Below are 24,992 nucleotides of genomic sequence, written 5' to 3'. Positions count from 1 at the left end.
AAAGGACAATCTGGGCAGTATAGATGGGTTCAGGGCCACAAGCCATTGTGGGCCACATGTGGCCAAGGACCACCCCTATGATAAAGTGCAGCTTTCTCAGCTTGTGCCTAAATCCAGCATTGCTTGGTCTGTTCCTTCCGTAGTTATCCGTTGCTTTTCCTCTCTTCTACCTGGTACATTTTGTGAAGTCAGGATACTTCTTTTTTCTGTATACAGGTTCTTGCTGTAAATATCCTTGGGCGGTTTCTCCTCAACAAGGATCGAAATATCAGGTAAAAAGCCAAACAAAAATGAGCAGGAATTTGACCCAAGTTGGGCTGGATACATCCCAACTTTCTAATTCCCTAAAATTTCCTGCTACTTTGCAAATATTTGAAGAGGGGGCATAAATGGGTGACATTGGCTGATAAACACTGTAGCCTGGTTTACTTCAAACATTGTTTTCCTTCATCCATTATCTAGCATACCCTCCAATTGTCCCAGTTTGACAGGGACAGTCCTGATTAATCCTCCACCATCCCACTTTTCTAGGTTTTCAAATGTCCTAGTTTTTCTCTCCCTTTCCCCCTGCTTGCTTAATTTCTGCAAACAGAGTTCAAAGTGCAAAAATAGCTTGCATTCAGTTAGCTCATCAGGAGGGAGAGGAGAAGAGAAGGGAATCTCACGCTTCCCAGGCAAAAGCAAACTGCTGCAGATTCTCCTAATGTGTGTGCATTAATAACCTTTGTCATCTTGACCATACGCTGGTGTTGCTTGGCCATATGCATCCCAGTTTTCAGCAGTTCAGCATTAGAAGGTATGTATGAGGTGGAAGAAGTGATTCCCGGAGGGGCATTTTAATTAGCAACAGTGGACCTGAAACATGCAGAAAGCTAAATGACATCAAGGACAACATGGAATTAATCTGAGCTCCACATGGAGCATCTTTCAGCCCTATTCCTACTAGCTCATCTCCCCCCACCATTACCTGTTGCATTTTCTCTCCTCCTGGTGGGAAAAGGAACATAGGAAAAATGCTTAGAAACTCCTGAAGGATACACTGTGGGTGGTCTTGTATTCAGTCTCAGTTTGTCTACCCTTCTCCTTGTTTCTCTACCCATACTCTATGTATGTTTATTTATCTAGAGATAGAGAGTTGTTTTCTCTCCCCCACACTCCGGCTTAACCTTGTTGTAATGTACTGCATTGCTGTTGGGAATTTTATGGGAATTTTATGATTTTATTGTCCTTTTAGGGAGGGAGGATTGTTTGGAGGGTGATAGTGAATAAGGGAATGCCTTTTGTATGTTTGTTATTGTATCTAATTGTTGTTTTTTGGTCTGCTGTTACCCGCCTCGATCCTACAACAGGGAGAAGCAGGATACAAATAAATATTTTATTTATTATTATTATTACTCCCATTCTCTATAGATACGTGGCTCTAACATCTCTTCAGAAATTGCTGCAAGCTGAGAACAGTGCCGTCCAGAGGCACCGAGACACAGTCCTGGCATGCCTGACCGATCCTGACCCAACTGTGAAGAGGTATGTTGGGAAATGTGAGAGATAATATTGACTCTCTGAAACAGAATAATCAATTGGCAAGGCAGAACCTGAACAAGCACCAGTCCCGTGCCCATCCACTGACACACGCAGGGTTTAGCAGAGTAGGAGAAAAGCTTAGTATACTTCTTTGTATACAATGGGTCCTGGTTATCCACTGAGGTTTGCTTCCAGGACCCCCCATGGATACCAAAATCTGTGGATACTCAAGTCCTGTTGAATACAATGGTATAATAAAGTGGTCCCCCGTATATAAAATGGCAAAATCAAAGTTTACTGTTAGGAATTTATACTTTTTTTCAATATTTTCAAGCCACAAATGCTTGAATCCATGGATAAAGAATCCATGGATATGGAGGGCTAGCTGAAATGGCTAAATCTAGCTTTGATAAGAAATTATGTCAAGCCAGTATGCTTCCATTCTTAAACTAATGTGATTGTGGCAGGTCAGCAAGCTGGTGTGATAAAGTCCTAAGTAGAGGGCAGGGAGAAATGGCTGTAGGCTACAGTAATGCAGGAAAAGAAGAACCATGGTAGAAACTAACAAACAGGAAGCCATCATAAATATTTGCTGTGTCTAAACCTCACTAGATTAACATACACACTAGCAATTTGTGAATATAGCCATGCAAAGGTTGCTAACTCTACCAAAGTGAGAGGAATGGATGGGAAACCAAGAAGAGGTTCCAGAAAGGAAGATGCTGGATAAATCCACAGTAAAAAAAAAAAAAAAAAAAAGCTTCTAGCATCTTCCAGATGTGTTTGACCCCTATCCCTGTCATCTGCAGTTAGTGTGACCAACAACAATTCTGGCAGCATATGATGACTGTTGTAGATGAAGGCATTTTGTATCAGGCTAGAGAAGAATGATAGAAAGAAGAAAAACTCTTCTGTCCTCCTCAGGCGAGCCCTGCAACTTAGCCTGGCCTTGGTGAACAACAGCAATGTGAGGACCAGTGTGAAAGAACTTCTATCCTTCCTCGACACCTGTGCCCCAGACCTGAAATCAGACTGCGCTTCTGGAATATTCTTGGCTGCTGAGAAGTGAGTCTGCTCTGAGTCTTAGCTGCATGGGTCCAGCTGAAGAGAACCTTCTGCTTTTATGAAATGGGTCTGAGATATTCCCTGCCTCTTCTCCTTTCTCTCTTGCTTCAGGTTTGCACCCAACAAGCGTTGGCACATAGACACCATCCTCCAGGTTCTGACCATGGTAAGGTGGACACAGGCAGCTGTTGTGGTGGTAGGATGCATAAGGAACAGAGTACTGCAGCTCCTCAAAGACCCTTTTCTTAGTGCAGTGGTTCTCAACCTTTGAACCTCCAGACGTTTTGCACTTCAGCTTCCAGGAGAAACAGCCAGTATGGCCAATGCTCAGGAATTCAGGCAACTGAAGTCCAAAGCATCTGCAGGACCAAAGGCTGAGAACCAGTGTCTTAGTGGGTTCTTTTACTCCCCCCCCCCCCATATTTCCCAAAAAGTATACTTTTTTCCTGGAGGAATTGACTTTTCACAGTGCAGCCTGATATTAAAGTCTCTCTTCACTTATTTTTCATTGGTGCATTAGCATTTCTTTCTCCTTCTCTGTTCTAAGGTCACCTTCGGAATGGTCTTCCAGTGCGACTCTATGGTCAACCATAGAATCACGCTGGAGGGCCTCCAGTTGCTTAGAGAGACTCTTTTTCCTCAGATGCTGGCAAACCACGATTATTGATCCTGCCAATACAGGGCTTGGAGTGTAGCCTAGAGATTTGGGATGGCTTAAAGGGAACTATCCAAGGTTCTGAACGTATTGGTGGTGGGCATCAATAACAACCTGGATAGCTGGATAGCCTCAGCTCCTACTGTCAAAGGCAAAAGAGTGGGACTCAAAAGATAATATTATTTTAGTTTGAAAGCTCTTAATGCCAATTGGTAAGCATTAGGAAAGGTCCTTTATGCATTTAGAACTGTTAGAAAACATATACAAAAAATAGAAAACCACCTACAAGTGGTATAATGGGGAAGGATCTGAGGAAACCTAGAGGGCATGTGTTGGTACCCCACCCTGGCTCCACAAAAGAAGGGTCAAATCCTTGACACTTTGGGATCAGTGGAAGAAGAGGGGCGGTCTTTTAAAATTCCTAAAGAAAAGGAAGGGCCAAGCAGAGAAACCTCTCTGAAAAGGCTGAAAACTCCATCTTCTCTTTCCCTTTCTAGGCTGGCTCCTATGTGCGTGACGACTCAGTGCCCAACCTCATCTGTCTAATTGGAGGCGCCAAGGAACTTCACAGTTACGCTGTGCAGCAGTTATACAGCGCACTGGCCCAGGATATCTCTCAGGTGTGCTTCTTGTTGATTTGGGGAGATTCTGAGAGCAAAGGTGCTGACTTTTGGAGAGTCAGAAAGGGAAGAGTGGGGATGCAAACTTGCACACATTTCCTTGGGAACAAGACCCACTAAACACAGTGAAAAGACATAGCTACGATCAGGCTGTACCAATGGTCATCTGGAAGCAGAAAAGAGCCGACACCTTTCTCCAAAACAGCTTGGTATTCACTCTAAGGTTGTACCCACACTGCAAAATTACAGTGCTTTGACACCACTTCTTACACTATAGCGCTTTGATACCACTTCTGTTGTAAAGGCTCCATCTAGAAAATCCTGGGACTTATAGTTGTATGCATGAAATGTTTAGAATTGTATGCTGGAGAGTTCCAGTTCTCCAGTTTAGAGAAATGCTAGAGAGTTATAAGTATTCTAAGTACCTCATCAAACCACAGATACCATATTCTATAGAATGGACCCATGGGAGATGAAGAGGTATCTTGCTGTTGTGATAGCACTATGTAGATAAACCACAAGATGATGTTCAAGGTCAGAACTGAAAGCTTTATTTGGGCCTGTTGGGAAACTATAGGCCATACTGTGTCATGGGACGAATGTGCAATTAGAAGTTGCAGAAGTTACTACCTGCACTTGTAGTATATTTCTAATCTTACCTGAGCTGCATCTACTTGCCTTCTTCCAACTCCATGCTCTTTTTAGCTTGTGTGAGTTGCAAAACAAACATACCACATCAGAGGGCTCCTGAACTTGAATGGTTGTGTAGAAGAGAGAATTTCAGCAGGTGTTGCTTGTCACGCAACCAGGTAACAAGCCACACCTGCTGAAATTCCCTCTTATATATAATCATTAATGGTTCAGGAGCTTTTCCAGTTTTCAGGCTGGCAATCCTACTTTCAGTCTATAAACTACCCCAGAAGATTGTTGAGAGGAGAAGACAGGGTATATACCACCATGGACTCCTTGGAAATAAAATGAAATAAGACTACAGGATTTTGATTTAAAATAATGATATTGTAAGGTGTCATTTGAGCTCTTCTCTACCTACAAAGTGCCCAGATATAATATTGATGGCACCTGGCTTGATAGCAGTGCATGTAAAAAGGATCTAGGAGTCTTTATGGACCACAAGCTGAACATGAGTCAGCAGTGTGATGTGGCAGCAAGAAAAGCCAATGTGATTCTAGGCTGCATCCAAAGAAGTAAAGCGCCTAGATCGAGGGAAGTAATAGTGCCACTTTATTCAGACCTCACCTTGAATACTACGTCCAATTCTGGGCACAACAATTCTAGAAAGATGTAGACAAGCTGGAGCATGTCCAGAAGAGGGCAACCAAAATGGTGAAAGGTCTGGAAACATGCCCTATGAGGAGAGACTTAGGGAGCTAGGTATGTTTCCTGGAGAAGAGAAGATTAAGAGGTGATATGATAGCCCTGTTGAAATATTTGAAGGGATATTGTCATATTGAGGATGGCATAAGCTTGTTCCTGTTGCTCCAGAGATTAGGACATGGAGCAATGGATTCACACAATAGGAAAAGAGATTCCACCTAAACATTAGGAAGAATTTGTTGATGGCAAGAGCTCTTTGACAATAGAACACACTCCTTTGGATGGTGATGGAGTCTCCCTTCTCCAAAAAAACAGAGGCTGGATGGTCATCTGTTGGGAGTGCTTTGATTGTGTCTTCCTGCATGGACTAATAGGGTTGGCCCTTGAGGTCTCTTCCAATGAATAAGTGAACAGAGTTGGAGAAAAATATGGGATTTGCATATATTGAAAAATATGTCTGTAAGACTAAAAGAGAATTATTATAAATTGGTTTGGAGATGGTACCTGACTCCAGTATGATGAAGTCAAATAGATACGAAATGCGCAGTGTTATGTTGGAGGGGTTGCCAGGAAACTGGCACCTATATCCACATGTGGAGTTGTAAATATGTACAGAAATTCTGGCAAATGGTATTTGAAGAGATAAGAAAGATAATCAGAAAAAAATCTTGAAATAACCCCAGATATCACTTTATTATCAATTTTTGATAAGGTTAAATGTACTCAAGCGATTAAAGATTTGTTTACAAATTTATTGACAGCAGCTAGATTAATAATACCAAGAAAATGGAAAATTCAAGGTAGTTACCAAATAGAGGAATGGTATAAAGAAGTTTGGGAGATTGCTATTAATGGTAAATTATCAGGTAGGCTTAAAGTTAAAAAAGGATTATGGAAGAGGAATGATTTTGGAGAGGTATGGAATAAGTTTATAGAGTATGTTTTTATAAGAAAAAAGGGGTGTATGCCTCCACGAGAATCATTGCAATTTTGGAAAACTGATCAATTAAATGGTATATATATATATCATCTTGGGGGTAGAGTGCACTTTGTACTGGTGTTGAAAAGATTTATATATATTGTTTGAGTTTTAATGTGGGTTTTTTTTTTTTTTTTTTTTTTTTTTTTGGTAATTGTAATAAAAACAATTTTAAGAAATGAGGTCTTTTCCAGCTCTATGGAGATTATCAGATGTGGGGGGGGAGCCGGAAGTAAAAGGTATACTCCTGGCAAAGTCGCACGATGATGCTGAAGATTTTCAGACACATCGCACTTATCCAAGACTTAACTCATGAAGATCCAGGAATGCTCCAGCAACAAACCATTCACGGGGAATTTCCATGTTGCTCGAGCATTTCTGGATTTTCATGGGTTAAGTCCTGGATAAGCACCATGTCATTTGAAAATCTTCATCACAATTGCGCGACTTTGCTGTGTCTCTGCCTTTTTCTTCCTCGATTTCCCCCCATATGATAATCTTCTTTGAGTCTATGATCTTCTTTTGTCTCTCTCTCAGCAACCCTTAGTCCAAGTGGCCACCTGGTGCATTGGTGAATATGGCAACTTCCTTCTGGAAGGCAGCTGTGAAGAGGTGGAGCCCAAGCAAGTGAGGAGACGTTCAGGTTGTGCAGGTGGAGGTATACATGGAGGAGGGGAGGTTTGCTCACTTACCCCCTCATATAAAACTTGTTCTTCCTCTCCACTGCCCCCCCCCCCACAGGTTAATCCGGAGGAGATGCTGTCCCTTTTGGAACGGGTGCTCCAGTCACACCTGTCCCTGCCGGCCACCAGAGCCTATGCCCTCACTGCCCTCATGAAGCTTGGGACCCATCTCCAAGGCAATGATGTCAAGTGAGCTCAAGTCTCTCAACCTGACAGTTTACGGATGATTAAACAACAAGACTGTCTGCACCAGAAATTTAAATTGGGTTTAGCTGCAATGGTCCCTTCTCTCTCTCCCCACACAAACCCTTGGGAACTGACTTTTGTGTGAGCCCAGGCTGTTTTCATGGTGTGTCATTATCAGAATTCTTACTTCAGGAATTCTGCTGATTGAAACTGGTTTTTGAAACCAGTTTAAAAGTGCCCTCAGAGACCTCACTGTAGGACTTACAAAGCCCAAGCCCCAGATTTGTTGTTGTTGTTGTGTTTCTTTGTGTCATTTCTATTATTATTATTATTATTATTATTATTAAGCTTTATTTATATAGCCTGTTTCTGATTTATGGCACTCTCATGGAGTTTTCTTGATAAGATTTGTTCAGAGGAGGTTTGCCATTGCCTTCCCCTGAGGCTGAGAGAGTGTGACTTGCCCAGTGTCACCCAGTTGATTTCATGGCTGACTGGGGAACTGAATGTAGGTCTCCAGAATTATAGTTAAACACTCAAACCACTATGCCACACTGGCTGTCTGAAATGTGGAGTTGAAGGCTTTCATGGCTGACATCTATAGTTTTTTGTGGGTTTTTTGGGGGCTCTGTGGCCATGTTCTAGCAGAGTTTCTTCCTGACATTTCGCCAGCATCTGTGGCTGGCATCTTCAAAGAATGCTTCCCTGGAAAGGAGTTGGGTATGTATATACTGTGTGACCTGGGAAGGCAGGAGAGATTTGCATGTGTCTTGTTCTGTTGCTAATGGCAGGCCTCAGGGTGGGAGGGTCTGCAAAAGAGGATTAATGTCTGCTTGATTCGTGCTCATTGTCTGCTTGGAGATTTCCATTTGCATTTGTTGAGTCTTCCTCTTGCTGTCTTTCAGGACTGGTAGCCAAACCTTGTTTACTTTAAGGGTTTCCTCATTCCTGTTGAAATTGTCCAGGTGTTTGTGGATTTCAATGGCTTCCCTGTGCATCCTGACATGGTAGTGGTTGGCATGGTCCAGAACAGTGTTTTCAAACAGTATTTTATGCCCAGGATGGTTTGTGGCATGTTCTGCTACTGCTGATTTTTCTGGATGGCCCAGTCTACAGTGTCTCTCATGTTCCTTGATTCTTGTTTGCACACTGCGTTTGGTGGTCCCTATGTAAACTTGTCCGCAGCTGCATGGCATGCGCTAAACTCTTCCTGCGGCTGTGAGAGGGTCTCTCTGGTCCTTGGCTGGGCGAAGCATTTGCTGGATTTTCTTCATTGGTTTGTAAACCATTTGAAGGTTGTGTTTCCTCACCACTTTGCCTATTCTGTCTATGACTCCTTTGGGTATATATATACTGTGTTTCGGGTATATATATACTGTGTGACCCTGGGAAGGCAGGAGTGATTTGCATGTGTAGCAACAGAACAATCCACATGCAAATCACTCCTGCCTTTCCAGGTCACACAATATATATACCCAGCTCCTTTCCAGGCAATCATTCTCTGAAGATGCCAGCCCCAGATGCTGGCAAAACGTCAGGAAGACACGCTTCTAGAACATGGCCACAGAGCCCCCTGAAAAACCCACAAAAATCTTCTGCAATATTCCTCCTGCTAATTGAGGACTGTGTCCCTGCTGGTCGTTGCCAGAAGATGGCGCTGTAGAGAGATGGATGACCAGAGGAGACGGTTCCATTAGTGCTGAGTGGCATTTAAAAGCAATGTTTCTGAATTAAAGTTTAATTAAAATGTTTAAATCCCATCTTTTATGTAGGATCCTGGGGTAGCATAGAATAAAATCAACTGAAAGAGTTTAGAATAATGTAAAAGAATGTGAGTGATTTAACCAGGCTGAAAACATAGTAAAGAATGGTGTAGTGGTTTGGATGCTGGACTAAGGATGCATCTACACTGTAGAAATAATGCAGTTTGACACCACTTTAAGTACTGTAGCTCCAGCCTATGGAATTCTGGCATTTGTAGTTTTATGGCCATGATGGTGGAGCATTCTGGGAGTTGTGGTCAAAAATAATTTTTCTCAGCTTTCTCTCCCATTTTTCTTGTGTTCAGGTTTTATGATGGTGTCTTTATTTCCCTTAATCTTATTTTTTTTAATTTGTCAACTATCCACAATAGATAGTTTATGATGAATTGATGATAATTACGCTCCTACTATTCTTTGTTTCCCCTCCTCATCTCCCCCTCCTATCAAAAAGCCGGATCCGGAGTTTGGTTTCCATTTATTGTAGCTGCCATGACATTGAACTACAGCAGCGAGCGGTGGAATATAATGCTCTCTTCCGAAAGTATGACCACCTCAGGTACTTCCTTGTTAGCATCATGGCTGAATGATAACAGTTGTTGAGTAGCATAGAAAAGATTAATTTGTGCAAAGTGAACTTTGCTAGATGCCAAAAGCATCTGAGGAAGTAGACTTAAAGTTCGTTCCGCCACCTTCTTTCTTTCAGTCAGTCTCAAAGGTGCTACAGCTACAAGATCTCGCTACATAACTGATTCTACATGGCTGTATCTTTGAATTTTGCTAGATAGTCTAACTTTAGTTTGGTAAATACAATAACATCTAAAATCTGCAAAACAGTGATACCTTTTTGGGGCCATCTGGAATTTTGAAATCTTAAATATTCCAAAACCCAAAACTTTTTAAATGTGTAACTGAGATAGTGACACCTTTGCTTTCTGATGCTTCAGTGTATACAAACTTAGTTTAATGCACAAAATAATTAAAGATACTGTATAAAATTACTTTCAGGTTATGTGTATAAGGTGTATATGAATTTTGTAAGCTAAGGGATCTTGTAGCACCTTTGAGACTAACAGGCTATACAGACCGGGGTTATATGCTGGCCTCGGGGCAGAGTGGGGGCATGGCATGTGCACACCAACCATCCCAACTCCACTCCCACGTCACGCCACATCTTCAGTGCAGGCGGCACTTACATGTACTGCGCTGAAGAAGTGTCAAGAAGCTGTGGCAGCGGTGGTGGCTAGGGAACCCCTTCCACAGCACAAAAAGGAGCCGCTTTTTGCAGCTTCTTTTTGCAATGTGGAAAGGCCAGATTGGGGCCGTGGCATGTAGTTGCCACGGCCCTGATCCAATGAGAAAAGGGGGTGGCACGGAGCCCTCTTAGGGGCTGTCTAATGAGCCCCTAACACTAACTGAAAGAAAATGGTAGCGCGAGCTTTCATAGACTTGAGCCTACTTTCTTAGTTGCAATTTTGTGTTTAGATTTGGGCCCATCTCCAAGATATCTCATATACATATGCATATAGACATATATGCAAATACAGGTGTTCCAAAATCCAAAACACTTCTGAGCACAAACATTCTGGATAAGAGAAACTCAACCTGTATGTCTGTAAAAAGGAAATCACCCCAATGCTAATATGCCTTCATTCTTCCTTACTCTCTTAGAGCATCTGTACTAGAAAAGATGCCCATAGCAGACAAATCTGGCTACAATGAGGGAGAAAGTAAAAAAGGACAGAATGGAAGTGGGGATGTTACGCCTGGCATCCTGGAGGTGGCACCATCCACCAGTGCCAGCCAGCAAGACAAATCTGACCAGGTAGGAGATGCATCTCTCTGTGGTTAGCGTTAGGGGAACAACACAGAACCAAGGCAAAACTGACACTTATTGCAAAGCAAAATTGAAGCTTATAACATAGAAATTCTTTGCTGAACAGAAAGCAACAGTGGGAAGAATAGGAAAATAGCAATGTTGGAAGAATGTATTCCACATTCTCATAACCTCCAACTGTCCTGATTTGGCAGGGACTATCTCAATTAATCCTCTGAATATCCCACTTGTTCAGCTGCTTTTAAAATGTCTTAATTTCTCTATCCTCCTCCACTTTCCCCCTTTGTTTTCAATTTACCTCAACTTCTACAGATTGAGTTCAAAGTCCTTACACAACATCTTTTCTTCACCTCTGGCAGCAAAACATCTTGGGTTGGCCTTGCTATAAGCTATGCCAGTCTTCTCTTTATGTTTTCCACATTTTGGCAGTGGGATCCCACACCTTGTCCTCTTCAGTGCTGTTTTGTTTTGTTTTCCTCTAGGTCTCTGATCTACTGGATCTCCTTGGAGGACCTGTAGATGCCTCTCTAAACCAAACTAGTACAATCGCACCATCAGCAAGCTCCTTCCTTGACTTCCTTGGGGATCTAAACCCCACAGGTACTGTATGTTGGCACAAGGGATGTGGACAGGAATGACCAAATAAGAAAAGGCCAGGAGGGTATTTTCTTTGGACTTCTTCAACCTCACAATTGTCGTATTATAATTTTATCTTTTCTGGCAAAGGAGAGGGCAACCTTCAAGCTGCCAGTCACTGGACTCTAATTCCCATCAGCCAACCTGGCAGGGATGAGAGACATGGGAGTTCAGCAACATCTAGAGAGTCATGGTTTGCCCACCTTCATTCCTGGGCCCTATCTTGGCAAAATGGCTGCCATTTCCACCATTTTGGGGTGCTTTTTAGCTTTATTTTTACCATGAGGACTAGAAAGGTACACATACAACCACATGGAAACTGCCCCATTTTATTAAACCTTTACTAATTTTATTAATGTTATTTCCCAAATAGATGAATAATCCACTATCCTTTATGCTCATTATGTACCCTGTTTCTGAACTGGGAAGTCAACTGTTTTGCCCAGTGCTGGTCCTTCTTAGCTGTGCAGCCCACAAATGATGATATAGAATCAAACATCCTGCTACTAAGTTTCTCTCTTTTAAACTTTCCTTAAACATTGATCCAAGTCACAGCTTCTGACCTTGAAGTCCACACAGTCCCATCTGTATAAGGTCTATTTAGGATTACACACCAGGTAGGGCAGGGTTCTTTGGTCATCCTAGGATGGCATCAATTGCCCATAGTCATGTCCTGGTGTTTGAAAGAAATTCCTGGGCAGAACTTGTAAAAGTTAGGATTATTGGATAACAATTTATGGGAACTGTCATTCAAGAAACTTGATAATTGTCCTGGGCTGAACTCAGATTGTATCTATATTTGGATCTTGAAAACATGTATGCCTCTTCTAATAGTTGATGGACACCCACTCACTCACTGGTTCATTTGCCTCCTCTTCCACAGTTCCCACACTCCCCCGCATGACGGTGTATGAACAAGACGGACTGCTGATTGAATTCTTGATGGAGCGTCCCATGCTGGAACCCACCTTGTTGCTCATCACGGCCACGGTATCCAACCAAACACTAGATGACATCTCCAGCTTCACTCTTCAAGTTGCTGTCCCCAAGGTGAGACTTGGTTTGTCCCTGGCAGTGCTTCAAACATTTCCCCAAGATGGACCATCAGACAATCAGCAATGCTTCCCTTTCCCCCATCAAGTAGCCACCCAGTTGCCCCTTTCTCCTCCCCTGGAGTTCATCTACAGGTTCATCTAGAGTGGCTGGATGGGGTGACATAGGACAGATGAAAGGTGAAGAATTTATTCACCTCCCATGCAGTGAAAAATGTGAGGGATTTACTACACTATGTAGTGACAGCAGTCAACCAGTTTTAAAGGAGCAAATCTGCGCAAACAGGGCCAATGAGTGGCTACTAACTGCAGCAAAAGCAACAAACAGTCTGGTGGTACCTTAAAGATTAGACAGTTTTATTTGGCATAAACTTTTGTGAATTGCAGCCCTTTTTAAAAGCTTATTCCAAACAAACATTTATTAGAGAGCCAGTGCGGTGTCATGGTCTGAGTTTTGGACTAGGACTCTGGGAGATTAGGGTTTGACTTGCCATTCTGCTTCAGCAACCCAGCGGGTGACCTTGGGAAAGTCCCACTCTCTCAGCCCTAGAGGAAGGCCAAGGCAAACATTTGTCTGGGGAGACATTTTTGCTAAGTAAAACCTAGGATTGGATGTCTATAGGCTGAAGTTGACTTGAAGGCACACAACAACAAAATGCATGTTGCCTGAAGACTTCTGTTGCCTTGTCTTTGTGCCACAGTCCTTCCAGGTGGAGCTCTTGCCCCCCAGTGGTTCTACAGTCCCTGGCCAGGGCAGACCCCCTCTCACGCAGGTCATTCGAGTGTTGAACCCAAAGAAGGTAAGAACTACAGCATAAAAACAGTGTGTGGTATGAATCTGTGAAATCAACACTGGGGTCATTCAGATCTCGGGTGTGAAAATAGGGTCAGTTAATACTTGGATGAGAAACCACCAGGCACCAGGGTAGGCCTAGAGAATCATCCAACCCCAAAACTTGGAAAGTCACAGCTGCCGAACAGAGTTGGTAATACTGGCTGGATGCACCAATGGTCTGACCCAGTGCAAAGCAGCTTCCTGTAATCTATTTCTAATGCAGCCTTTCTCAAATTGATACCCTGGTTGAGATGGTGAGCTTGCTGTCCTACACATTTAGAGGGGCACCCAGTTAGGGAAGGCTCTCTAAGGACAGTCACCATTTCATTCATAATGTTTAAGCAACAAGGCACTAGTGACATCACTTCCTCTGTGCATTCCTATAGAACAGTCTCGGAGATGTAATGGAGACACCATCACTTTGACGTTTTGTTTTACTGGCAGTCTCCCAGGGATGCCTCCCCAAAGCCTCATGGAGATAGAAATTGGGCCACTGATCTTGCAGACTGATTTCATCTTTACCATGAGTGAGGAATGTGTGGTTCTCCAGCATGGCCAAGTATAAGGCATGATGGGTAGAGTTCCCATATTCCAGTCTGACATATCCAGGCATCTAATTTGTACATTTTATTTATTCATATTATTAATTTTCATTCTGATTACCAAATTCAACACATTAATCATTGCACTTTTTTCTACCATTATGTTTCAACTCAGTACCAGTACCAAGCTAAGAGCCTTTCCTTCTTTTTCTTCATAGCTGGGTTGAAGAAAGGGAGGCTTCCAAGCAGCCCCAGAGAGTAAAATGACATTTTTTACTCTCTTGAGGCTGTTTGGAAGTGAAGTTCCACCGTGCTGCCTAGCCCTAGGCTCAAGGCCCCAATACAATCACCACACAACACAAGGCCATCTCTGCTTGACTCCTTTCCTTTTCCACCTTCTGGGGCTGTTGGGGAAAGTGGAGAGGGAGTGGAAAAATAAGTTGGCAACTCTACTCCTGTGCAGTAGCAACCAGAGCCTGCAGTGCAGGATGAGGCTCCTGCCAATGCCAGTCTTCTTGCAGTTTCCTGCTTCATCCCCACTGCCACATTTTAACCTACTCATCAGCCTGTGTCAGAGGATAAGTCTGCGATTTACTGCTTCAACTGGTCCAGTCAGCTGGGACATTTTTTAGTCCCCTTCAATCTGGGATTTTCCAGGACAAATGGCAACCCTAATAATGGGAATGGGAGGCCAAAATCATCTGGGTGGTCACATTTCCCCACCTATGTTCCTGATGGAATAAGCACCATAACACAATTTCCTGTTTCTTTAGCAGCTATCTACTTCAATGCTGTTCCTTCAGCAGACTTAGTAGTGGCTGCTGGCAAACTCAAACCTATCCCAATTTTTGATGATCCAAATAGACATGTGTCACTTTCATTCTAAGAAGGTTGAGAACTAAGAACTTGGCTTACATCAAAATGAAAGTTGGGATTTTTTTAACAACAAATATTGTACCCAAAAGTAAATCTTGCTGTTTTGTCCAATGCAACTGCTCCAATTTCCATGTCCAAAGAACATGCGGACTTACATGTTTTTATCCTTTTACCCCTTTGCTGCAGCTACCACTCCGGATGAGGCTACGGCTTGCCTACACCCTTCCCTCTGGGGCTGTGGTACAACAGATTGAGGAAATCAACTCATTCCCAGAAACTGCTTGGAAATGAACAGCAGCTAACCTATGGTACTGTGCTCTCTGCCTCTAAGATGGGCTCCCCCACAAGAGGCTCTCCAAATTCAAGAGAAAAAAAAGTATTGCAGTTATATTCACACACACCCTCCATTCAGAGGGCATCATTGCTGCTCCACCTGGGTGCCCCATTAATATACACACACTTTCAAATTAGGGAAGGCTAGGTGTCCCAGTGGGTGGGTTATGGAAAAGGGGGGCTGGATCTCTGAGTTAGTAAAGTTCTGGGAGAGACAGGGATGCAAAGGTCCTTCAACAGACAGATAACAGTAAAATCAGGCATGACAGCCAAGGCAGGACGAGACATTGGGGTGGGAGGGAAAAGGGAAGAGAGAAGTAGGAAATCCCCATCTTCGCCAACTCTCTTTTTTCTCTCCCTCTTCACTCCCAGCTGCTGGGAAATCAATTCAATTGATCAGCTAGACAGGGAAATCCACAACAACTGAGCGAGACTAAATGGAAATCAATGAAGATAAAGAGTAGGGGGGAGGGAAGGAGAACCCGCCAATAAAAGCCATCACAACATTACCAGTCCCTCTTCATTGGTGGATTCGGTTTCAGTGCCCTGAGAATCTCATGCCAATGCAGAGATGCCCAAGCCTCAGTTCCTGCTGCATAAAACAGGGCTGCCAGTGTCCTTGCTTGCACTCCATCTCCAGTAAAAGTGTTAAGACTCACTATATGGAGCCAGAGAGAGGGTCTTGTTTCTTTCTCTCTGGACAGGACCACAGAAGGCCTGGAGATAATGGGCCCAAACAGACAGATCAAAATAAAGTTGCTTCAGGTCACTTTGGAGGTATATTGTTTAAATGACATACACATCTTAAAAGAGGCCAGAAGCTGTGCCAAAGCTGCAATCCAGTCCTTAGGACTGGAGCGTGGCTTTGGCATGGCTCCCAGCCTCTTAGGATGCATGCAGCATTTAAACAGCATACCTCCAAAGTGACCTGAAGCAGCTTTATTTTGGCTTGTCTGTTCAGGCCCAATAGCTGCCTTTTCATAATCACTAACCACTGCTGTGCTCTTGGTTATCACTAGAATTGGGAAGGTTACTTTTGGACTCTACTAGTGGCCATTTCTTTCTTTCCCTACAATCTAGTTTTAAAAGGGAGTAATAGTTACAATTGCAGCATACTGTGGCAAGAGGTTCCATGGATCCAAACCAGTTTTACATGAAGTAGTTGTGCTTCCTTTGGGCCGTTCCCCACTCCTCTATTTCCTGACTCTTTACATTTTTTACAGTCATTTCTATTGGATTGGTTTGATATATAAGTGTGAATAAACACTTTCCAGGTTCATCTTCTCTTCTTATGTCATAGGGCAAAACCCAGTCTGTTGACAGGGAACTCTTCCCCACTTGCAGCTTTTGGATGACTTGCTGTGATGTTACAAAATGTGTACAAGGGTTCTCACTATGGAAAGGAGTCAGCTATAGCATGCTAAATCTTCACAGCTGACTGGATGGATTTAGAAATTCAGTTGGGCAAATTTGAGAAAGGGGTGTGTGTGAATCCTCACAATATTTTTTTTCTGTGCTGTTTTGTTCACATTAATTTCTCCTCTCTCCATCTGAGAATTGCACTGTATAGGATGCAGCTAGCCTAGAGGGAAGGGTCCTTTCCTCAGCAAACCCCCCCCCCCCCCCACCACCACCAAATCAGTCCTTTCCTTCTTGCCCATGTGTTCCATCTCCCATTTTCCTGAGTCTTCCAACTCGTACCAGAGCTTCATAATGTGCCGGTCTGAATTTATACAGATAGGCAGACATCTTGCCAGGATTCCGGGTTCTCTCATCAAAGCCTGCCAGGGAAACAGAAAAAGAGGGGGAATTTTAATGTTGTAATCATGTGATATGCAAAGACATAGCTATGTCACTCTGTTTCAGCATAAAAAGAAATCCAGTAGCGCTTTTGAGAATGAGATTTCTAGCACGATCTTAGATGGACTCCAGTCCGCTTTATCAGATGCGTTTGTGAAATCCACTATAACTTGTGCTAGAAATTTCTTTTTCGCAGTTAGTCTCAAAGGTGCTATAACATTGCTAGAACTTGGAACAAATTAATACATTTCCAAGTTGTGCTAATCCAAAATTCTGAATCATCAATATTCCTTTTTAAAAAAATTAAGTTTTGTACAAAAGCACATAACAAAAACACAAAAAATACATACACAATACAAACATAAACATCTATAAACACAACATACTAAAACATATTATCTTACAAAGAGATATTACAGTACACAAATTCTGACATTCAGCCTTTACAAAAATTCTACTCTTGTCCTTTTCCTTGCAACCAAATTTCTTTATAATCCAAATTCTATTCATTATCTCCTTTTTTGACTGTTTATTTTTTATTTTGGTTTTTTCTAGGGACACTTTTAAGGATTGGGGGAGTCATTTAGAATAATCTTAAACATTTTAAACACATGAATTCCATTACTGTTGGGAGAGGGAAACAAGATTATTGTGCATCTCCTCACCCAGCTGAATACCCAGCTTCCGGATGCTCTCCAGAGCCGCTGGTATTTCTTCCTGCCGCTTGACCATGGCTTCTACCTCTCCCACAGCGTAACCAAAATCTGCCTCATCCAGATCCACATTCAGGTCACCCAAACGATATTGGCACCGCCGGGTGACAAAGCTGGCAAACTCCTGCAGGCCAAGGTCCTCTACTGCTCTGGCCACATTTTCATGCCAAACTGTAGCTGGCTCCACGCCCAGCAGTCCACAGATGCGATTCACAATATCTCGTGGGCAGGTCACCTCAAGGTATTGCACTGCAGCATGGGTCTGGCCCAGACTTTCCAGTGGCTGCAACTGGTCCCCAGTGTCTGCATGGCCTCCAGTTGGTGCTTGATGTCTGCCCTGGGGCCTGAGGCTCTCTATGGCTGGACTCTCTATGGCACAGCCTGGATCTCTGGCACCCTTTAGTGGCTGTGGGGGGCATTTCAGCTCCCAGCCAGCCCCCTGGCGATGCCGGAGCCAGTGGTCAGCTAGGGTGAGCCGTAGGTCCATCACATCATAATACTGGTCGCGGAAGGAGTAGTCACTTTGCAGAGTTCCACCCAGTGTTGCCAATTTCTCTGCGGTACCTGCACTGAAAAGGAACTTCTGTTCCACCTCTATGAGTCCTGAACCTATGAGAGGGAACAGGAGAAATAAATTGTGACACACCACAATGTACTGTAGAGAGATCCTGTAGCACTTCTGAAACTAACTGAAAGAAAGAAGCTGGCAGCATGAGCTTTCATAGACTTCAGTGAGGAAGTAGATTTGAAGTCTACAAAAGCTCACGCTGCCAATTTTTTTTTAGCTAGTCTCAAAGGTGCTACAAGATCTCTCTACATACTGATTCTACAGACTAACACGGCTATATCTTTGAATTCTCTCACAATCTACTGGGAATAAAAAAATGAATTTTTTTTACTAGCACTGGGAATTACCATGATACAACACAGAGGTGTATATTTCCATCCATGTCATAGGTAGTTCCCTGCCCAATATCCCATTTCTTTCTGGTTTTCAACAGTATTTTTATTCCTGGAATAAAAGGCCAGACTCAAGGCCAGAGCTTGGGAAAAAATCTCCATGTTTGGACTCCAACTCCCAGGGACCATGCTGGCTGGGGGATTCTGGGAGGTACACTCCAAAGACAGCATTCTTCCCAGTTCTGTTCAAGTCTCAGAGTTATTTCTGCACCCTGTTATTACTATTATTATTTATTTCTTACCTGCCTCCCCTCATGGATCGAGGTGGGGAACAAAAACATATCAACAAGGCACATCAATTAAAACACGTTAATCAAAACATGCAACAGTTTAAAAAGACAAGACATACACATTTTGAAACAATCTGTATTTAAAATTCATTATCTGAATTCACAATTCATCCCTCATTCCAGATGTCTGGTGTTTCAGGAAAATGTACTTGGAACTTACTATCAGGCCATGTTGATTATATATAGCTATAGCTATAGATTGTTGTTATATGCCTTCAAGTAGTTTCCAGTTTATGGCAACCCTAAGGCAAACGTATCATGGGGTTTTCTTGGCAAGTTTCTTCAGAGGAGTTTTGCAGTGCCATCCTCTGAGGCTAGACACGGAGACACGCCACAGAATTGCAATGGGTCGCCCACTGCCACTGTGCACTACATTCGTCCCTTGGCAACTTTGACTTTTGCAGATTTGATTATTCACTAGTTTTATTAATACATTCTCTCTAGGAATATCAAGGTCCTCCAGCGCAACTCTATAGTCAACTTTAACCAAAAGTGGCACTGAAGGACCTAGAGGTTCCTAGAGAGAACACTCCGCTAGGCCTTTGTAGTTCCTCCAGTGCAACTCTATGGTAAATGTCTGGGTGTTGACCATAGAGTTGGCCTGGAGGACCTAGAGGTTCCTAGAGAGAAGATTCCACTAGGCCTTTATAGCTCCTCCAGTGCAACTCTATGGTCAGTGTCTAGCCGATATTGACCACAGAGTTGCACTTAAGGGCCTAGAGAGACACTCCACTAGGCATTGGTAACTCCTCCAGCGCAACTCTATGGTCAATGTCTAGCAAGTGTTGACCACAGTTTCCTTGGAGGACCTCGAAATTCCTAGAGAGGCGCTCCCTCAGGTCAAAACACAATGGTTTTTGTCATCTGCGGTTCTCCCACATTCAGGGGGCGGTCCCTGCGCCCCTAACCCTCGCCGATGCGGAGGGACGAGTGGACTAACCCTTCCCTGCCGCCGGGGATCCGGAAGTGGAGTCAGGTTCCATGTTGAGGCCGTCCATTGCCTAGAAGAACTACGACTCCCAGGAGCCTTTGCGGCAGCAGGGCGGAACCAGAAAGAGAAAGAGAAAGAGGGGGGAGATGCTCCTGATCAACTTATTAATACTAACGATTAATAATAATAATGAGTAACAAGGATGACTAATGTCTGATTAACCTTCTCCTTTAACCCTCTCCCGCTTTTTGTTCGTATAATGTCCCCCTTCCCACACAGCCATGAGGGGAAATAGGGCGCGCAAAGACTCCTGGGAGTTGTAGTCTAGGCCCCTCCCCTTTCCTCCCCGCAGGTGCCTTGGCAGCTCCTCCCCCTCTTCCCTCCCCGTTCTCTTTTTTATTCCTCTCCCTCAGCCTCTGTCTCGCTCCCTCGGTCACGGTTGCTAAGGCAACGGGAAAGCTGCAATTAAGAACAGCAGGGGAGAGGCTGAGGGGGGGTTAACCCCTTCCAAGATGGGACCCCCCCAACTGAAGGGGAGAGAGAGAGAGGGGGGGGGTCTCTGCTCTCTCTCTCTTTCGGCATTGTTTTAAAGGGCTGGCAAATGAGGTCCCTCTGAGGACTACAGAGGTGTCTCTTTCCTTTCATTGTTGCTTCATACTAGGATATTGTGGCCTTATATCATAAGGCAGCGAAGACAGAGGCGTGCCTTTGTGTATGCAATCATATCTAGCTATCTACACACATACATATGGCATTATAGATAGATAACGTGTGTATGTGTGTATATTGTGTGTGTGTATATACACACACACACATATGGCATTATAGATATATAATGTGTGTATGTGTATATATACACATACCTATATGTGGCATAGATATATAATTGCGTGTGTACACACACACGGCATTATAGATATATAATTTGTGTGTGTGTATACACACACACACACACACACACACACACACAGAAAATATACAGCCAGCCCTCCATATCTGTAGATTCTTTATCCATGCATTCAAGCATCTGCAGCTTGAAATACCAACATTGAAATCAGGTCCCTCTGAGGAACAGGATGATTTCTGTTTCCTTTCACTGTTGCACACTCTTTTAGTATATGTATTATTGCATTATATCATAATGCAGTGAAGATACATGTGTGCCTTTGTAGCTGCAATAACATGCAAATATCTGTCTATCTACACATACATATATGGCATTATAGATATATAATGTGTATGTGTGTGTGTGTGTGTGTGTGTGAACCTATGTACACACACACAGAGTATATATACAGCCCACCCTCCATATTCCTGGATGTTTTTATCCAGGAAGCATCCATGGTTGAAAATATTTTTTAAAAACGCCCAAAAGGGAACCTTGATTTTGCCATTTTACATAAGATTTTACCATTTTACTATGCCATTGCATATAACGCAACTTGAGTATTGACGGATTTTGGTATCCACGGGGGCCCTGAAACCAAACCCCAGCGGATACTAAGGGCCCACTGTATTAATATAATTGCAATGCAATATTATCATATGCAGTTATACACACAGACATATATGTAGCATTATAGATAGAAAGATAGATGCACAATAGATAGCATTAGGTTTTATTGTGGTTCCGGTTTCAGATTTGATAAGTCTCGTTGAATAATTCATTAGTGGTGGGTGTGCTAGTCCCCCCGCCAAAATAAAATATTCAAAGTCTCTTTCAAATAAGAGGTGGCAGTAGTAGTGTGGCTCTGATATTTAGACCATTAATCGGTGAGATCAATTGATTAAAATCTAATACTTTTAATAGGAACCCTAGTTAAAGAGGCTATTGGTTTTTAAAACACACATACATACATACACATCGTTTTTTAATATGTGTGCTTCCAAAACCCCTGCAGTTAGTACGGTTTGCTTGAAGAGAGGCCCGGCCTTCCCGACCCTTGTTTTCTTCCAGCTTGGAAGGAACGCTTCGCCTATGAAGATGCCGCTACGACACACGGGCCCATGGATCATCTGAAAATAATGAGCAGCTGGGCCGGATCCAGAATTAGACATACTCAAGGGAGACCCACTGAAATCCAGCCGTGGGGCTTGACTTAATCCCATTGATCGCAACATAGCTAACTGTATCTTTGACCCGGCCTGGATCCAACCCAGTGCTTTACCTCTGAGCAAACTCATGCTAATCTAATCAATACATTATTTCACACATTGACTAAAACTCCTCTGGTTAATCCATTAAAAAGTGGCTTTTAATTGGGTTGCAGCCCTAAACTAATGGTGGTGATGATACTAATTATGTTGATGTTTGGAGGAAGATAAAACTAACAACAGCAGGATCTTATACAGTTGGTCTTCAGCTCCCAGAATTCCTGACTATTGACCAAGCTAGCTGGGCTTCCAGGAGCTGAAGTCCCCAACATTTGGAGGATCAAAGTTTGGGAATCACTGATGCAGGGTATCTCAGGGTTTTATGGCTTGGCGTGTGCTCTATCCAACCCAAGATTGCATCTGCACACTGCAGAAATAATCCAGTTTGACACCATTTTAATTGCCAGGGTTCAGTGCTATGGAATTCCAGGAATTGTAAGACGTTATTAGACAAGAGAAATTGGAAGCATAATCCATTGACAGTCTGAACGCAATCATGGGTTTTCACGTTATGGCGTGAGAGGTGATCACACACAATTTCAGGCAATGGCAAGCTATTTTCGGGCAATGGGAAGTCAGTTCGAATGCAATTCGAATTCATGTAAATTCGCTGAACTAGCAAATTCACATGAATGCATTCTTGCCCCACTTTCTTTTCATTCGAAATTAAGAGAAATTCCTCCTGTGTGATAAACTCCATAGTTTTTTGTGGCACAAGAGCTCTCTGACAAAGAAGGCTAAATGTCTCACCAAACTACAATTCCCAGACATTCTGTGGCACTGAGCCCTGGCAGTTAAAATGATGTCAACCTGGATTATTTCTGCAGTGTGGCTGCACCTATGCAATGCAGCTTCTTCCAAATGCCACAGACAGACAGACAGACAGACAGTGCGGTGCCTTGTGAGCAGTGATCAGACATCCTTTCTTCCCAGGACACATCCTACATGTTAACCTTCTGTCCAGGAGGAATTCCAAAATGTTCCTCCACTTTGAGCATGACTAAGAAGCATGAATGTGTATTCATATGAATGGGTGTTTTTAGCTTTCTTTTTGTAATGTCCTTCATTTTTCTTGAATGTCCAACATTTTGCAGTGCCTTGTCCTCCTTTTTGGTTAGGACATCTGGCCTAATACATCCCTAATACAGCCTTGTAAATTTTGGCCCAGGCTTTGGAAGCGTTGGGGTTCTTTCCCCAGAATCATAGTCCAAAAGAACTAACAGTTTTGAGTTCTGATTCTGACCCACGGTAACATTTGGGCTGCTGCCTGGCAGGTCATAATCTATATGGGTTTTCCCAGGCTCTCTGCTTTTCCTCCTTCCTCTGCCATCAACCAGATTTGAATTTCCAAATGTATTAATGCTGCTGCCAAGCTTTTCAGAATTCGGAGCAACTCTTCTGATTCAGGGCCCTTGGCATGACTTTTGATGTTATTGCTGTTGTGTGCCTTTGAGTTATTTCCGACGCACGGCGGCCCTGTCACTGGGTGTTCTTGCAAGATTTGTCCTCAGGGAGTTGGCCTTTGCCTTAATCTGAAGCTGAGAGACTGTGGTTCCCATGGCTGAGCAAGAATTCGAACCTTGATTTCCAGAGTCCAAAGCTCAAACCACTACATTACATCATGTTAACCCTGTACAGATTTTATGGATCAAAGACTGCCATTAAAAGCATAGAAGAGAGTTGGGTATGAATGAATTGCATGGCCCTCCAGAGTTTACTAGGGATTGCAATCTCAGCAGCTTTAGCTGGCGTAAGCAAGAGTGAAGAATGTTGGGAGTTGCAGTCCAACTGCATCTGGACAGCCTGGAAAATGCCCATCCCTGGCCTAGGAAGAGAGTCAGTCCAGCAGGATCAGACAAGGTCACCCAGCATCTTTCCATGTCTGAGCGGGGGATTCGAACCCTGGACTCCTGGACTCCTTTGTGCAACTATCAAGCCAAAACACCATGTGCCTGGCTCTCATTGACCCTGCTCTGGGTTCTATTCCAAACGCTGAAGGTGCTACCTGAGGGGTCAAATCCTAACCCCAAAGTAGGCCTAGGACCTTGGACAGCTCCTGAAACCACCTCAGCTAACCATGAGTGGGACTTTTCTGCTCCCTTGGGATTTTAAGAACTGACTGAAGTGGTGTTTTTTAATGGTGTGCTGTTTTGTTGATATTTATATGCCAGCTTTTAATGACTTTTAAAATGCTTTTAATTCCGTGGATTATTGAATTGCAGTTTAAAATAACCTCTCTCTCTCTCTCTCTCTCTCTCTCTCTGTCTAGTTTTTACTGACATTTTTGTATGCTTTTCATCTGCATTCGTTTTAACGTTTCGTGTGCTGTTTCCTAGAATGGGGGGAAATGTAGACTAGACTAATAATGTCAAGTCAAAGGCTTTCATGGCTGACATCCATAGTTTTTTGTGCAATCTCTGAAGATGCCAGCCACAGATGCTGGAGAAACCTCAGAAATAAACTCTTCTAGAACATGGCCACATAGCCTGAAAAACCCACAAGAAACCCATCTTAATCCTACCTGGAGGGGATCCCTGAAATGGGAGCCAGGGCTCCTTTCTTTGGCTGGAGTCCCACCTAAGCTTTAGATAATGATGATTTTATCCATATGATTGCTGGAAGATCATGGTGCTCTTAGGCTTAGAACACCTTGATAGCTATGCAGTGATAACAACTTAGCTTTCTTCTTCTTCTTGGTGATGATCATGGGCTCTAAAGCTTCCAGCACCATTCCCTTGAACCAGTGATATGGACCTTTAAACAGAGGCTGGATGGCCATTGGTCACAGGGGGTGCTTTGACTGTGAGTTCCTGCATGGCCGAAGGGGCTTGGACTGGATATCCCTTGTGGGGGGGGCTCTCTTCCAACTCTAGGATTGTATGAATTGCCAATGTCTGGGGAGCAGGGGTCTCCCCCCCCCTTTGGCGGCCCTCCCCTTGCGCCTGGCCTCTGCCTTGGAGGACTCCATTTCCCAGGGTGCCTTGCTGCTGCCCCTGCCTCCTGGCTCCTCCCCCTGGTGGGTGTGGGAGGGGGAGGGAGGGGAGGGGAGGGAGGAGGCGGAGGAGGGCTGCATTGATTATTCCATTGTGTTGGAAGGCAGCCGCCAGCTCCGCGGCGCCAGCGAAGGAAGGCAGGCAGGAGGCGGCAGGCAGGCAGGCAATCAATGGGGAAGCCCCGGCGCGGAGGAGCAGGAGGAGGAGGAGGAGGCAGCGGCAGCGGCACAGGCAGC

General features: G+C 43.6%; 2 protein-coding genes across 3 annotated transcripts in view; one reads left to right on the top strand and one right to left on the bottom strand.

Moving 5' to 3' along the window:
* LOC149304220 (AP-1 complex subunit gamma-like 2) overlaps nucleotides 1–16,183 on the top strand; it is a 28,161-nt gene extending 11,978 nt beyond the window's left edge. Inside the window, exons 10-22 of one of the 2 annotated variants that reach the window (XM_089481267.1) lie at nucleotides 217–272; nucleotides 1,411–1,524; nucleotides 2,446–2,586; nucleotides 2,698–2,752; nucleotides 3,739–3,861; nucleotides 6,713–6,802; nucleotides 6,917–7,047; nucleotides 9,259–9,363; nucleotides 10,476–10,629; nucleotides 11,124–11,241; nucleotides 12,161–12,327; nucleotides 13,031–13,129; nucleotides 14,769–16,183. In XM_089481267.1, coding sequence (XP_089337393.1) covers nucleotides 217–272; nucleotides 1,411–1,524; nucleotides 2,446–2,586; nucleotides 2,698–2,752; nucleotides 3,739–3,861; nucleotides 6,713–6,802; nucleotides 6,917–7,047; nucleotides 9,259–9,363; nucleotides 10,476–10,629; nucleotides 11,124–11,241; nucleotides 12,161–12,327; nucleotides 13,031–13,129; nucleotides 14,769–14,873 — 1,458 coding nt within the window. In that variant the 3' untranslated portion in view covers nucleotides 14,874–16,183. The remainder of the gene's footprint in view (nucleotides 1–216; nucleotides 273–1,410; nucleotides 1,525–2,445; nucleotides 2,587–2,697; nucleotides 2,753–3,738; nucleotides 3,862–6,712; nucleotides 6,803–6,916; nucleotides 7,048–9,258; nucleotides 9,364–10,475; nucleotides 10,630–11,123; nucleotides 11,242–12,160; nucleotides 12,328–13,030; nucleotides 13,130–14,768) is intronic. The other variant, XM_089481268.1, reaches the window with a different exon arrangement.
* Nucleotides 16,184–16,530: 347 nt separating this feature from the next.
* Nucleotides 16,531–19,728, bottom strand: LOC149304219 (thiamine-triphosphatase-like). Its single transcript, XM_089481269.1, has 3 exons — nucleotides 19,619–19,728; nucleotides 17,381–18,037; nucleotides 16,531–16,696 (listed from the first exon to the last, which is right to left on the bottom strand). The coding sequence occupies exons 1-3, from the start codon at nucleotides 19,674–19,676 to the stop codon at nucleotides 16,554–16,556; spliced, it is 858 nt and encodes a 285-aa protein (XP_089337395.1). The 5' UTR covers nucleotides 19,677–19,728; the 3' UTR covers nucleotides 16,531–16,553.
* Between the last annotated feature and the right edge of the window lie 5,264 nt (nucleotides 19,729–24,992).

The sequence above is a fragment of the Sceloporus occidentalis genome, unplaced genomic scaffold, assembly GCF_023333645.1.
Source record: "Sceloporus occidentalis isolate IW3139 unplaced genomic scaffold, rSceOcc1.0.p SCAF_14, whole genome shotgun sequence".
NCBI lineage: Eukaryota > Metazoa > Chordata > Lepidosauria > Squamata > Phrynosomatidae > Sceloporus > Sceloporus occidentalis.
Note: the sequence above shows the minus strand (reverse complement) of the source record. Positions and strands in the feature narration are given on the sequence as shown.

What these genes read in the sequence shown, in the direction of transcription:
- LOC149304219 (XM_089481269.1), bottom strand. Translation starts at nt 19,676, where the DNA reads ATGGACGGCCTCAACATGGAACCTGACTCCACTTCCGGATCCCCGGCG. An exon ending in ATCCCCGGCGGCAGGGAAGG is followed by an intron (nt 18,038 to 19,618) that starts GTTAGTCCACTC and finishes TCCCTCTCATAG; the next exon opens with GTTCAGGACTCATAGAGGTG. An exon ending in GAAGCTGGGTATTCAGCTGG is followed by an intron (nt 16,697 to 17,380) that starts GTGAGGAGATGC and finishes TTTCCCTGGCAG; the next exon opens with GCTTTGATGAGAGAACCCGG.